Source organism: Barbus barbus (genome assembly GCF_936440315.1).
Source record: "Barbus barbus genome assembly, chromosome: 32".
NCBI lineage: Eukaryota > Metazoa > Chordata > Actinopteri > Cypriniformes > Cyprinidae > Barbus > Barbus barbus.
Window position 1 is genome coordinate 17,558,076 of NC_136760.1, and position 15,001 is coordinate 17,573,076.

A 15,001-nucleotide genomic window follows, 5' to 3' on the forward strand; every position below is an offset into this window, starting at 1 on the left:
ATATTTAGCAATCCAGAAGTTACCATTGTGAGCGCAATCTCAATTTTGTTTAATGTCAAAATGTTTTTTAATGTTTTTACATTTTTTAAACAGAATACATAAAAACAAAGTTCTAATGTAAAACATTGTAAGCAAAATAAGCACGCCACAAGTCTGAAACAAACACATTTTATGATAAAAATCATACATTATCATTTTGCAATCTGTACATTGCAAGAAACTGCATCAGAAGACAAACGAATTTAAAAATGAAAAAGAAAAAAATGACAAGGACAGTCTGATCAAGACTACTCATTTCCAGAACACTTAGCTCCACAATCTCCACAGCCTAGTGACATATTTGACACTTTACATCAATACTGTTAACAATGCAATACACCCAAAACATCTGATGAAAGAGCAGGTTTTCAGCACGTTAAAATGTGCTGTATATTAAAGCATGCAGGTGTTGTAGACTAACTATTATGGCAGAAAAAAACAACCCTTATGTTAAACTTGGACCTTGTTTTTATCTGAAGTTATGACAGAGGTCTGCACTTTTGGCCAGCTCAAAAACATTGGTTGAAAGCTATTTTTTTTATCTGATACATGGGATATTGCATAAGCATATTTAGCCTCAGCAAGCACGTTTGATTTTATCGATTTCTATACAGAACAGTTAAAATAGGGCCATATTTTTCTTTCAAGTTCCACTTATCAAATATCATTAATACCATCTGTCAACTGTCCTTGCACCAATTCACCTTCACAATATGACAGCATCCCAGCATATAAAATTATATACTCAACACATTGCATGCTTCCAAGCTGGCGTTCCAAAATGCCAACCTCCTGTTTTTCAGAGTAGCATATATCTTTTTTCACAAAGAAAATATCTTTATCTATATATCTTTTTGTTTGATCTTAAACAACATGGGGCACAATACCTAAAGAAGAATAATAGTAGATTACTAAGGAAAAAGAGACACACAGAAGTCTCACAATCTCAACTTCTTAAAGCATTAGCAGTCAATGTGACATCTATATCAGTTTCCTAAACAAAACTTGAGACTGCTCATGACATTTTCTTATGCCTCACATGGGGTTTGACTCTAAAAATAGAACAAAATCTAAAAACAAAATCCACACAGTGAGAACATTCTAAAGCAGGTAGGTGCAAAATGAAAAGTGCATAGGGGCTAGATTGGAAAAGCTAAAGACAGACGAACCACTGCAACAAGAGCAATAACAAACTCAGGGGAAACGGGCACAGTCAGTATCTGAGTCAAGGAACAGAACTGATTTAGTCAAAACAAACATGAAATAAACAATTTCTGTATTTAAAGAAGAGTAATCTAGGAGCGAAGACATGTAGGGCACAACAGGTCAAAGGCACAACACTAGACAAACAACTGGGATGGAGGGAGACTTAAACAGCGCCACCTAGATTTGAATCCAGGATTCTTCTTTGAAATTCGACCTTAAACCTATTTGAACAATGGAAATGTACAATAGGATCCTGTGAGAGAGCCGAGGTCCTGTTACAGGAGCTTCAATGACTAATAATTGGGGCTGAACATATAAATTCTCTCCAGGAGGGGGAAAACATTAACACAACCGAAGAAAGGGAAAGCCAACAACCACAAAGTAGCTCACAAACTCAAGTACTTTGCCTTCTTGATTTGATAAACCAAAGGACGTGAGTTTAAAGAGGTCAAATTTCTTAAATGTATTTAGAGAGAACACTTTAAAACACTGCAGACCATAAAAACGTCACCTAAAGTCCACGTACATGATGCCATCTTAGACTGACCCCTAGATTCAACAATATTTCATCAATAGATATGAAGAACCGAATAACCGAAATACAGCCTGGATACAGTTCAAATACTGACAATTTGTGATGTAGTCACAGTAGATTCAGAGAAACCACAATGTAAATATAAAATAAAATAAAAAAAATTAATAATATACAGGAGAACAAGTTTGTCTGCTGTTAAACAACAAGGGCAACCAGTTTCAAAGACAGAGCTTCAATGTTAAAATGAAGTAAACATAAAATGATTTAACTGAAATGATATTAGATTTTGAAATAAAAAAAAAATGGCAAGAATGTTCCATAATATATGGAGCACTTTACATTCAAAAACATTCCACTGACATGATCAGACTTTAAACAAAAATGAGTTAAACAGTTAAATAGCCAAAATGTTACGGGGAGAGTTAGATCTGGTGTCAAAAAATGCAACAAAGAGCCACTAATGCAGTTTTGCCCTGACTCAAAACTTGTGGGCACTTTGTCCAACAACAGTCTCATCAACCACCTGGACTATGTAGTCCTGATACCTCTATACAAGAAGTCTCCTGTTTGTTTGTTTGTTTTTTCCAGTCATCGACAAAGTGTTTAAAGGAAAACCACAACCAAACTAATTCACATCTCGGCGACCAGGCTTTTTAAAAAAGTACATTAGGGGTTGATTCAGAACCTTCCCCAATCAAATAGAGAAACTCATCTTGATAAACACAAAAAACGTCCACTATGGTACAGATATCAACAATTACATGACTTGCATTCGGCCTCTTCATAATACATATATTTTGAATATACATAATCCTCACATGCCCTAAAACCACAAATTTCTTCGCTTTTTTAATTTCCTGTTTTGAAATATCCACAGAGACAAAGCAAAAAAAAAAAAAAAAATCCAAAAAGACAAAAGTCAACCGGAGCAAATTGGAAATGTGAGACATCTTCACAGCGATGGACACGCGATTTGGGGCATCTGACCGGACAATTGGCAGTATGAGGTCTCCCTTCTCCTCTGGTCCTTTCCAGACGGGTAAATGGGTAGTTAACAAAAGAAACATGCCGCTTTGAAGACAAAATATTGCATGTTCAAAAGCCACTGTCTTCGTTTTATCCGTTGCACCATCTGCTGTGCTCTCGGCAATGGGAAATGAATGCTGAAATTATGCTAATGATTTACAGTGTAAGTTAATGTGGTTGTTATGAGAAGCTGTACTGACGTTCTATCTTGCACGCCATTTGGAATTCCTGAGGAGATTATGGTCATGTGGACGCAGCCGAACCAACAGGGGCAACTGAATCCCCCCTTAAAACATTTAAAGCCAGCAGCTGTAAAGATTATGATAATGACTGGGATATGAGGAGGATGATGATGATGAAGTCTGCATAAATAAGCATTAGGATGAATGATGTAATCCTTCCCTGTAATCCTCTCTCTGAGCAGTCTTGCATCAAATGTGATGGTCTGAGGTTTAACCTCGGACACTTCTTTGATTAGTCGATAATAGAGATGATAGTTAGTGGTGGTGCTGATCGGTTAAAGTTGCAGCACTGCAGGGAGAAGGGGGACTGAAACCCCCACAGTGGAAAGGCACAAGGGAGGAGGGGAGGGTGAGGTGAGGGGTGGTGGGCTGATGAACTTGGAATCAGCTGTGTGGTGGAGGAGGATCTGGAGAAAGGAAGTGAGGGATGGGACATTTGTGTGAGCTTGGGCACCAGGTTCCTCACATCCTGGACCCCCTCTCCTGAAGGATCTGTGGAGGAAACATGAGGATAATGATGAGCTCTACAATTTTACAATATTTTCTCATCAGTCTGCTATGGCAGTTAAGAAAAATTAATATCTTCATTCATAAAATAAATAAATAAATAGAAATACAAAACACACACATATACATAATTATACACGTGTTCTTATTTTTACTACTACAACAAATAATACCTTATTTAATAATTTAATCCATTTTGTAAAAAAATATGAAATTATTTTGTTTATAGAATTTTTATGGCATTATTATTTTTTATTATATTTACTAATGCTATTATTATTAATATTATTATTATCAGGGCTGCACAATTTTTGGGGGGAAAAAACCTATCAAAACAAATTTTGTTTGGTTTGCTTATTTGTAGAGCTGCTCAATTTGGCCAAATGTTGTGATTATATATTAATATGGTAATAAAATAATAATAATAAATAGTTATTATTATTATTAATGATTAAAGGGAAATCCAATTGTGATTTTTCTGATAAAGTATTTAAAATGTTATTTAAATGTGATTAAAAAAACAAAGAAAAACTGTAGGTTTGCTGTGCTTGTTTGTATATATGGCTATAAAATAATGGTTATTACATTAGTAATAGTAGTACGTCTTTTGTTATCAAAGTTTTTAAAGAAATGATACAAAATAAGGTAATATGAAGAAGCGTTAATTGTACCTTAGCCTTCTCGGTGGGCTCGATAACAATTCCGTTAGTGGAGTTGTTGAGCTCCCGGGAAACGACGCACAGGAATTCGGCCTGGTCCTCGTTGCCATAGTTATAGGAGGAGCCGATACTTATGAGCTTGTGATAGACAAGTTGAGTCAAGTTAGTACCATAGCAAACAGATAAGCAACAAAAACAGTGACTTACGCAAGTCCCAAAGAAATGTGTAGACATATTTTCTGTTTCTCAAAAACATCTACACAATCTGTACAATCTACATAGTTTAAAAAAATGGAAGGACTTGCCTATGTAAGATCATGTACAATGAAAGAAACAACCTGTTAAGGAATAAAGTGGCTATCCAGAGATCTTCTCTATGTTTGGGTTAAAAGACGCTACAATAAAATACTGCTAAAATACTCTAGACAAAGGATCTACACCTATACTGGTCAACAGCACCACATATACTGGGGAAGTGAACAGAAAACAAAACCTACCTGTTCAAATTTCCATCCGTCTGACATGGTGGAAACCATCTGAGTGAGCTCCTCTTCTTGACATTGTAATACACGATACACATGCTTCACAGGGCCCTGTAAAAACAATAATATTCTGAATTAGGGGCTAAAACAGATTTGTAAGTCATTGTATGAAGCTGCAAAGGTTTTGGAAACAACCAAAACCTGGGATAGTTCATCCCAAAAAAAAAAATCTATGTCTTTATTTACTCGCCTTAATGTCCTTTCAAATTTTTATGACAACATAGAATAGATATTGAACAGAATGTATTTTTTTTCTGTTCAATGCAAGCATGCATTGAAAATGCATAGAAAATGACTTTTTTATAACTCTTCTTTGAAGCAAATGCTCAAATCCTGTCTAGAAGTCTGTGCTTGTCTACACTGAAGGTTGGGCAGCTGTACATCTTAAATGTTGATTCAAAGAAGGTTTGCTGTTCCCATATAGTTCTCGAATAAGGAACTTTCTGATACTGATCAACTTTTAGACACAGAGTGCTTGAAGGTAGACAACGAAATACTTCCTTTGAGCAATTCCAATAATTATAGCAAATCTGCTGACAGATTAGCTGTGTACCAAAAAACAAGCCCACAAAGTATTCTGTTGTTTTCCCACATACCTGAGACGTTCTGTTTTCATTGTCTCGTATTCTCTCCTTCACCAGCCTCACAAGTGACGCAATGTTGTAAAACTCTGCTTCCTCTAGAACACCTGCAGTGGTCAGAGAATCAGTGAAAATCTTTCATGTGGTTATTGCTTTATAGTAAATATTATCCATAGTCCATAGCCTTTTTCTGCTGTGGTACACAAAAGAAGATCATTTGAAGAACTTTTCAATTGTTTTTGTCCATAGAATAAAATCACTCGGGTCCAACAACATTGGATTCCACTGACTTTCTCAGTATGGACGGGGGAAAAAAAAGCTATCCTTTTAATGCTACACCCATGCCAATAACAGATGATGATTAGGAATTATAAACTACTATAATTGTTTTTGTCCATAGAATAAAACACTTCACTCACTTCACTTCACTATAAGAGCAAACTGATTAATAAAAAAAACTAGTGCTGTCAAACAATTAATCACATCCAAAATAAAGGTTTTTGTTTACGTAATATATGTATGTGTACTGTATTTATTATGTATATATAAATACACACACATGCATGTATATATTTTAGACCAATATGCAATTTTTTATATTAAATATATTTTTCTAATATAAATTATATGAATATAAATATAGACAAGTAAATACATGTAAAATATTTTCTAAATATATACTGTATGTGTGAGTATTTATATATACATAATAAATATACACAGAAAACACACATACACTATATTGCCAAAAGTATTGGGTCACCCCCTTCTAATGAACATGTTTGACTACTTTAGTAATTTCTGAGTACAAATCTTAATGTTTAAGCATATAATGATATTCTAGGGAATTGTGTGCTTCTAATTTTATAGCAACAGTTTGGACAGGACCCTTTTCTATTCTAACATGACAGTGCCTCTGTGTATAAGGCACGGTTCAAAAAGACATGATTGATTCAGTCAGTGTGGAAGAACTTGACTGGTCTGTAGAAAGCCAAGTCCTGATCCCAGCTGAAGACCTCTGGTGTGACTTTAAATGCAGACCTTGAGCCAAAAACTCATCACCAAACACCAATGACTTGTATAGACACTATAAGGACAAAAGTGTTGGGGTTGAACAGAAACTTTTCTTTAGAACAGAAAAAGGCACTAACAAAACTGTTGCAACAAAGATGGAAACATAATTCATGTATTTAAAAATTGTATTTCCATCTCTGTTGCAACAGATTTGGACGTGTCTAAAATGACAGTACCCTTATGTACAAGTCATTGGTGTTTGGTGATGAGTTTTTGGCTCAAGGTCTGCATTTAAAGTCACACCAGAGGTGTTCAGCTGGGATCAGGACTTGGCTTTCTACAGACCAGTCAAGTTCTTCCACACTGACTGAATCAATCATGTCTTTTTGAACCGTGCCTTATACACAGAGGCACTGTCATGTTAGAATAGAAAAGGGTCCTGTCCAAACTGTTGCTATAACATTAGAACGACACAATTCCCTAGAATATCATTATATGCTTAAACATTAAGATTTGTACTCATAGAAATTACTAAAGTAGTCAAACATGTTCATTAGAAGGGGGTGACCCAATACTTTTGGCAATATAGTGTATATTATATAAATAAAACTTTATTTTGGATGCGATTAATCGTTTGATAGCACTAAAAAAAAAAAAACACATCACGCAATAATTGTCATCATCACCATAATCTGGTGCACTGACGCACAAAACAAAACACAATTTTTGGACACAGACTGCAAGTCTTTCAAGATCTCACCAGTCCTTCAGGAAATTATCTCTTACACGAGTACACTGAGGACATTTCCACACACAAAAAATGATGTTTCTAAATGAAACCAGGTCATTACTGTTCCATTATGAAGTTTTTGAGGGCAGTGTGCCCAGATCATCTCACCCTCCTCAGCGAGGTTCTTGTTGATGATCAACTTCCCATGCCTCAAGTAGTTTAAGATAGGTCCGAAATATGTGGGATCCCTGTCAATCAAATATGCTCCTGTCTCATCCTGTGAGAAAAGACAACCAACAGTGTGAGCACTGCTTGTTGCAATTGCAATTCAATTTACATTTAACTTCATCATCACTGTTGTGGTCACTGCAGTTATATTGTTCAGTCGTTTGTGAAATCCCCTTGACAAAACACCTGATTCCATTAACGTCACTCAAGCAGCAGATAAAGTAATGCCTGATTATCAAGTGAGTGAGAATTTAGAGAACCCAGTTAGTGAACCCATTCACTCTTCAGAAGTACACTGAATGATTTTAGTAAATTAGTCCAGCAACAACAGCTTTTTTTGCAAATGAGATGCTCTGGTGCTTTTGAAACTTCAAACTGTGGTTGCTATTTTTACATAAATTAACACTTTGGAGAGGAAATCCTCTGCAGAACTGTGAATAACACTTGTATGTCCTGATATAAAATACAGTTTAGCCTAGTAGCTGTGTTTTGGAACAGTTTATAGATCCAATTGATGCAAGCTAATATTACTATCTTGGAACAGCAGCCAATTTATTAAAAGCGGGTTCATTTTAACTTGTTTCTAGCTGGTCACTGGCTGGTCCAACCTGGTATAACATCTTGGAAAAGCAACAAATCAGCTACCAGGTGGTCATCTTGGAGGTTATTGGATTGAACTGGTTAATCAGATAACGACCAGTCTGCAGTAGATAATGACAAAACAGACCATCTAGAAACCAGCTAGAGAAACCCACCTACTGTACACTAGTTCACCCAAAAACGAATGCTCTGTTATCATTTAAACACCCTCTCACTTTCTTCTGTGGAACAGAAATGAAGATATTTTGAGAAATGTCTCTGTGTTTTTGTTCATACAATGAAACGCAATGCCAACCAAAATTATTTGGTAAAGCACACTCTTCATAATAAATCTCCTTTTGTGTTCCACATAATAAAGCATGTCACACAGGTTTGGAATGACATGAGAGCGAGTAAATAATGACATACATTTCATTTTTGGATAAACTATTCCTTTAAACTGGATTGTAATTATTTTATATGGGTTAAACTGCACCTCATATGTGCATTACAAATACACACATACAATTCTGTATGCATTATAATGTTATTGTCTTATACGCATTAAAAATGACTTGATTTATGAAGCATGCTTTACTGGTGTAAACCGAGCCCTACCTTATCCGAATCCAGATCTGGATCTTCCTGACATAATCGATACAGAAACGATTTAGGGTCCCTGCACAGGGTCTGTTTGGTTGTAACAAAGTAGGTCCCCCCGACATTGAGCCGAACCCACCGAGATCCTGGTTTCTCTGTGGCTTCTGGTGATGGGGAAGTGGGGTTGCTCTTCATAGGGAACCCAAACACTGCTCTGGAGCCGGAGACCCCTGGACTGGACAAGCCGCTCCGGGGCGGAATCACCAGATTAGGCGACGGGAGTCTCACGTTCACTGAGCCTCTGATCTCACAATGCTCGGTCTGCTCGAGGATGCCAGTCGCGTTGGGCTCAACGTGCAACTCTGCCATATTTTCGCAGCACGAACAGTCAGCACCGTCCTGATCAGACACTAAATGTCTTTATTTAGCGCTCCGCACGGCGCTGTTACGCTAAACGGGCTGAGTTTACACGCGCTGATAATGACGACAAACGCGTTGAGGTGTGTTAGTAACGCGCACGCGAGGCGACATCGCTTACAGTTCCCAAAAAACGCTACACTGACCCGTTTTGTTTATACAAACGACCCATGTAAGCTACAAATATTATGGGTGAGACTCAACATATCACTTCCCGGTCAAGTAAATCCATTTGTGACAAAATAAAAGTCTGGACAATAATATTCTGTTATTTATTTATTTTTTTTCATTTCAAGGATAATGTGAGGTTTGTTATTATAAACTAAAATTATATTTTAAAGTAAAATAACAATTACCGGTAACTGAAAAAAAGCGGAAATTAAGCAAAATATAAATATTAAGACTTAAACAAAACTTAAACAATTGCAAATGAATCAATGAAAAATGTTGCATTGGTAACTGAAATAAATACATTTAAGTTACATAACTAAAAAAAAAATATTAAAAAACGACAAAAGCACATAATTACTAACAAAAAAATAAATAAATTGGAAACCTAAAATACAAAAATAATAACAAAAATATGAATAAATACTATAATAATATATCAATAATACTAAAAAAACACTTTCAATTTCAAATGGTTTATTAAGCACAGAAAGTCAGAATGAGAAATTTAATTTAATGTACATATTGGTTGGTAATCATTTTAAAATACACAAATATTACAATAATGTTATATTTCATTACCTTTATAACACAAACAAAAGTATAATTTTTGTACTGAAATAATACACCAGTGATTCACAAACACAAGCTTTCTCAGTTGTTTCATTTAGTTTTACTATGTACTTTAGTACAGTCTAGCTAGAAGAAAGTTTTCAAAAGAAACTAAGATATGAATTAGGTACAAAGTCCCATTTGATTTAAAACTGTTTCAATGTCTCTCACTAGGTTGTGCAGAGGCTCCAGCACTGGAGTGACATGTTGGTCCACCCATTCCTGAACTGTAGAGTCTGAGTACAGCAGACACATCTCTCCTCTCAGCTCTCGCACCTGGCTCTCCACAGCATCAAGAATACTGTTGGAGGAATGAGAGGAAAAATATGGATCTATCCTATCATAAGGACCTTGTTAAAAATTCACATGAATAAGACACATGGTGTTTCACAGTTTCTACAAAAATATTAAGCAGCACATCTGTTTTCAACATCGTAGTAGTGTAAATATAAGTATACATATTAAGAAACTTACTTTTTTGCTTGTGTTTCAATCTGTTGTGCAATAAGTGGGCTAATTGTCTTTTTTTGCCTGTGGTAGGGTGTAAACCACCCCCTAACATACCTGTTATGCAAGAATGAATACAAATGTTTTCAAAAATTAGCCTTAACTTCACAACCATCTTAAAACTTAAGAGGCCCTAAACTCACATATTGTTCTGAAAATGTCTCAGTTCTGCAGACTCCAGCAAAGATGTCAGCTTCACTATGAGTTCAGCTAGTTTTGCCCCAACAAAGGAGGAAGACGGCCTGGAAGACAATCTGGGACACACAGGCCAAAGAATATTCTGTAAATGAGTCTATTTTAATGTAACCCTTGAGGTTTCTTAGTGTTACACTCACACATGCTTTTTTATCTTTTAGGGCATGGATATGAATATACGGTACCTCTCTGTGTCCTCTACATCCATAGTGCCAAGTGTCTCAACCACCTTCTTTTGAGCCTCTTCAGTAAAGCCACCTGAATCACAATGAACAGCTATAGTGAGTTAAGCATTCTCAATATTTATATACTGCCATCAATTTACCATCAAAAAAAGATATATAGGAGTGAAAATAAAAGTGACTGACCATGCAGAAGGGTTTGCAAACAGGATGCCAGAGAGGGCAAACCCACAGGCATCAGCTCACACAAAATGGACAAGTGGTCATATCTTAAATGGAAACAAAGAAACATGCATGTTATTGTCTTGGCCAGTAAGACAATTGAGATTCTAGTGATAATCAGATGCCATCTAACCTTTGCCATCCAGTTAGAGCAATTCCCTGTAGCTTAATGCCAGCTGACAGGCTGGATGCCACTTTGAGCCATTGTAAATGGTTGTCCAGATGTCTCAGAGTGCTGGTCACACAGGTGTGCACAGTGGTCGAGCCTTTAAAAGAGCTGGCAACCCACTGCTGTGACATACCCGCGGACTTATATCGTTCCATAACCATGACTGGAAAAGTAAATGTAAAATGATAAAGCATTTTCATGACCAAATAACTCAAAACATTTAACAGTAAAGTGAGTTTTGACCCAACTTACCAGTGTTATCGACATCTAGAGTAGGGCTGTAATCCCACAACACTGGTTGTACTAAACCAACAAGACCACTCTCTAAAATAAAACCATAAATTGTATACAATTTGTTATTAGTATAATGCAAAAAGAGTGTATATACAGTATAACATGAATTGGAAAATGCAGTATAATTATTTTAGCATAGACTTTAGTTTGATTTGGTAATTTATCACATAAGATTACATATATTTTTTCCATTTGATTCATTTAATTTCATGTTGAGTCAGTGTGGAGGATGTGGAACATTTAAGTGAGATATTTTTGCCTAGTGAAGATAGAGGTGTTGATCTTTAATGTATCAAGGGGCAGGAGGTGAAAGTACCATAAGCATGTAAAAAGCAACTGAAGGGAAGTGTCTGGTGTCTGACGAGAAAAAAACATTGAAACATGTTGCATGAGTCAAAGACCGACCATAAAGTGCATCCTGACTGAACAACCTCTTAAATTTAGTTTTAAGTTCCAAACTCTCCTACAAACCCCTCCTTTGTACTGTATAAAAAACAAGTTATTTTAAATGTATTATTCATTTCTAATGTGATTTTCTGGATTTTTTAAAATATTATGTCTCTCACAGTTGAGGTGTACCTACGATGAAAATTACAGATCTCTCCATTCTTTGTAAGTGGTAAAACTTGAAAAATCGGCAGTGTATCAAATACTTATTTGCCCCACTGTAGAACTATTTATTAAATACATCCTTTCCTCTTATACGCAACAAAATCATGATCATTTTCAAAATATGTTAATATTTACAAATATGTTAATAATAAGATAAATATGTTATCTGCTTGCCTTTAATGGTCTCAGGAGTCATGGACCTGAGCATATCATCCCACATGACCAAATTAAGGTTGGGTGCACTCTTCTGAACACCCTTTGCCACTTTAATGACATGACTGAGGAACAGCTGGTGAACGCTCCGACCTGGAACATCTAACCAATGTTTGGACTCATCTCCATGACCGAGCATGTACACCTATTTAAAAAAAGATATTTGATCAACAGACCAATATAAAACTAGCACTAAACATCTTTTTATCAAGATATGAACAGGTAACAGTTCACTTGTAGGAATTATTATATTGTAGCTAGCCATACATGTGGCATTTTATTGACGAAGGGATGGGCTGTACCTCATCGGCCCCGATGTGCAGGCTGGTACTTTTAGGGTGGAGCTTCATGACTTGTTGGAGCATTTCTTGCACCAGCCTAACTCCTGCATGACGGTGTGGGTTCAGGGTGCCTAGACAGTAGTCCACCTCCCGCAGATTTCTAAACACCTCGTGCTTCAGGACAAACTGATTGAGAACATTTTAAAACAGTAAAGAGTTTTAATATGCATAATTCAAATGGATAAATAATTCTTCCTCTCTGTAAATGACAAAAATAGGTTTCATAGTTACTTCCAAATGTCCAAATGTCTGAATCAAGGGAATGATCTCCAGCCCTTTACTGTTGGCAGCATCCTGGATAGACACAATCTCCTCACGGCTGTTTGGATATAAGGTGTTTCTATCCATCACATTATCAAAAAAAAAAGAAAATAAACTTATTTTGAAATTACATACTCACCTGTATGGAGGCTGAGTTGTAGATTGAAGAACTTTCAGCTCTCCTTCATAGGGAAACATGTCTTCATATTCGATGAGCAAGCCATTGGCACCAAGATCAGCAAATAACTGGATCAGCTGTAGAAACATTCTTGTGGTTAATTCCTTAAAGTTTTATTTAAACAGTCATAAAAGAAGTTGTACCTCAATTAAGTAGCCAATTCTAGGAGGTGCCCCTTTCAGGTCCAAATGCACAAACTTTTTGCAACTGCGCAATGACTGGTCCATATCAGGTACTGTTCAATAAAAAAATCTAGCAGCGTCTTAAAGATATTTTAACTCATACCTCATATTTAAATTACGGAATTAACAACTGAGACTGTATGTGTTATCCTTTAATCTTCTGTATTTTGTAATTTAATAACTGCTGATACTGTAACTGGAAGACGTTCTCCTTGTATTTCTTCTTTTTCAAATATGTACTTTCAACTCAACAAAGCTAAGCATGAGATAAAACCTCTGTTTACAATCCTTTCCTCCTCTGCACTGTCATGCACACGCCCACCAACATGGCAAAGTTATTCTGAGAAGCACGACGGGCATTGTAGTTTTTTGTGCATTTTTAAACCAACAGCACTGCAGATGTAGGACTACAAGCGCATGCATGTCCGCTCAGGACTGGAAGTTGTTAACCATGGTTCTCCGCAGGGATGTTATTTTAGAATAAAAGCTTAAATTAATTATTTATTTTTTTATCTTGACATATTTAATCTCGCTAATCAAAATTACATTTACAGGTAGTATTAACAAAATTAATACTGAAATATAAAAAAGTCAGCTTATAACAAAAAGTTTAAACGAATAATGATTATAATTGTATAAATCTATATTTTTATTCGAAAATTCAAATAAGTTAAATGTTAAAGTAAAATTTACTTTTATAAGAAATGAACTTTTATAATATCTTTATTTACATTGTAAATGCATATTTATTTAAGATTCTGGAATCTCTTGCAACAGAATTTGAACGGAGTAAACGTAGTAAATGTCACTCTCTAGTGGACAATGTTTTAATATACAGAACTGGTAATATTGACATTCTAAAATTTTGTTGGTAACAGGAAAGTGGTTATAATATGTATGTTCTTCTAATCATGGAAGGGGTGATTCATACAGGCATGCAATAATACTTATAAACTGCTTAAATGTCACAATGTGTGTCGTCATAATTGCTTGTTGAATGTTAGGAATAGAGTAGAAATAGCCTAAATATTAATAATAATAATATTAATTATTATTGTTGTTATTTTTTTCTAATTGTATTTTCCTGTACTGTTTTTAGATGACTAATGAACCCCTAAATAAATAATAAAAGGAAACGGAAATTGCCTGTGATCTGGACACATTTAATTTATTCATTTAGCATGATTGTTTTGCATATATATATATATATATATATATATATATATATATATATATATATGTGTGTGTGTGTGTGTGTCATGAAACAATCATGCCAACACACACACACACACACACACACACACACAAAGCAATATATCTAAACATTCTATACACAGAAAAATTAATAGAAAAGAAAGAAACAAATAATTAATATGAATAATATGCTAAATAATAAATCAAAATATTAAATGGATAGTGATGTAAATAATACTTCAAACAATAAATGCAATACAAACTGCAGCACAATAAATCAAATTCAGCACTAATTGACGTTTGTCCAAAAAGTGTGTAACTGAGTGCTGTGCAGAAACACGCAAACGCCTCTGCGTACTTTCCTCTGAACAGAAGGAGGATCAGGAGCCTTGCAGCACCACGAGGGGGCCTGATGCAGTAACACAGAGCATCAGCAGTCCAAAAGCGCTTCGTAGGACAGGCGGGAGCGCGCACTCGCTCACTCACCCACAGAGACAGACTGCGTTTGGAAGCGCGAGGCGGTCAGATCGTGTGTTTTGTATCTTTTCACGCAAGTGCCGAGGACTGCAAGGGAAAAGTTGATTTCAGAGACTCTCCAACTAACGGGCATGGCCGCTCCCAGATCCCCCTGAACGCCAGGTCAGTATGAGCAGATTCTGCGTTCATTCCTATGCTTGAAAGGCGCATTGTTGCAGATATAAAGAGTTGCATTGTTGGGACCGTTGGATCTGATTGTTGCACAGCGGTTTGCTACCTTGTGGCCAAC

The 15,001-nt window shown here is 35.9% G+C and overlaps 3 protein-coding genes across 7 annotated transcripts in view; 1 reads left to right on the forward strand and 2 right to left on the reverse strand.

Annotated features, from left to right (window-relative positions):
• Nucleotides 1-153: 153 nt before the first annotated feature.
• On the reverse strand, nucleotides 154-9,121 carry LOC306852699 (BTB/POZ domain-containing protein KCTD5-like). The gene is made up of 6 exons (XM_079389752.1): nucleotides 8,507-9,121; nucleotides 7,250-7,358; nucleotides 5,353-5,444; nucleotides 4,712-4,807; nucleotides 4,227-4,352; nucleotides 154-3,540 (listed from the first exon to the last, which is right to left on the reverse strand). The coding sequence occupies exons 1-6, from the start codon at nucleotides 8,855-8,857 to the stop codon at nucleotides 3,511-3,513; spliced, it is 804 nt and encodes a 267-aa protein (XP_079245878.1). The 5' UTR covers nucleotides 8,858-9,121; the 3' UTR covers nucleotides 154-3,510.
• Nucleotides 9,122-9,530: 409 nt separating this feature from the next.
• Nucleotides 9,531-13,351, reverse strand: LOC306852697 (hexosaminidase D-like). Its single transcript, XM_079389750.1, has 12 exons — nucleotides 13,003-13,351; nucleotides 12,821-12,936; nucleotides 12,652-12,739; nucleotides 12,382-12,546; nucleotides 12,041-12,224; nucleotides 11,213-11,284; nucleotides 10,925-11,123; nucleotides 10,756-10,838; nucleotides 10,573-10,645; nucleotides 10,336-10,446; nucleotides 10,160-10,249; nucleotides 9,531-9,986 (listed from the first exon to the last, which is right to left on the reverse strand). Exons 1-12 carry the CDS (start codon nucleotides 13,084-13,086, stop codon nucleotides 9,809-9,811), a joined length of 1,443 nt encoding a protein of 480 aa, XP_079245876.1. The 5' UTR covers nucleotides 13,087-13,351; the 3' UTR covers nucleotides 9,531-9,808.
• Nucleotides 13,352-14,626: 1,275 nt separating this feature from the next.
• Nucleotides 14,627-15,001, forward strand: part of LOC306852690 (rho GTPase-activating protein 12-like) — a 61,787-nt gene continuing 61,412 nt past the window's right edge. For all 5 annotated transcript variants that reach the window (XM_079389729.1, XM_079389726.1, XM_079389728.1 and 2 more), the window contains exon 1: nucleotides 14,627-14,874. The gene's annotated coding sequence lies outside the window, so the exon portion shown is untranslated. The remainder of the gene's footprint in view (nucleotides 14,875-15,001) is intronic.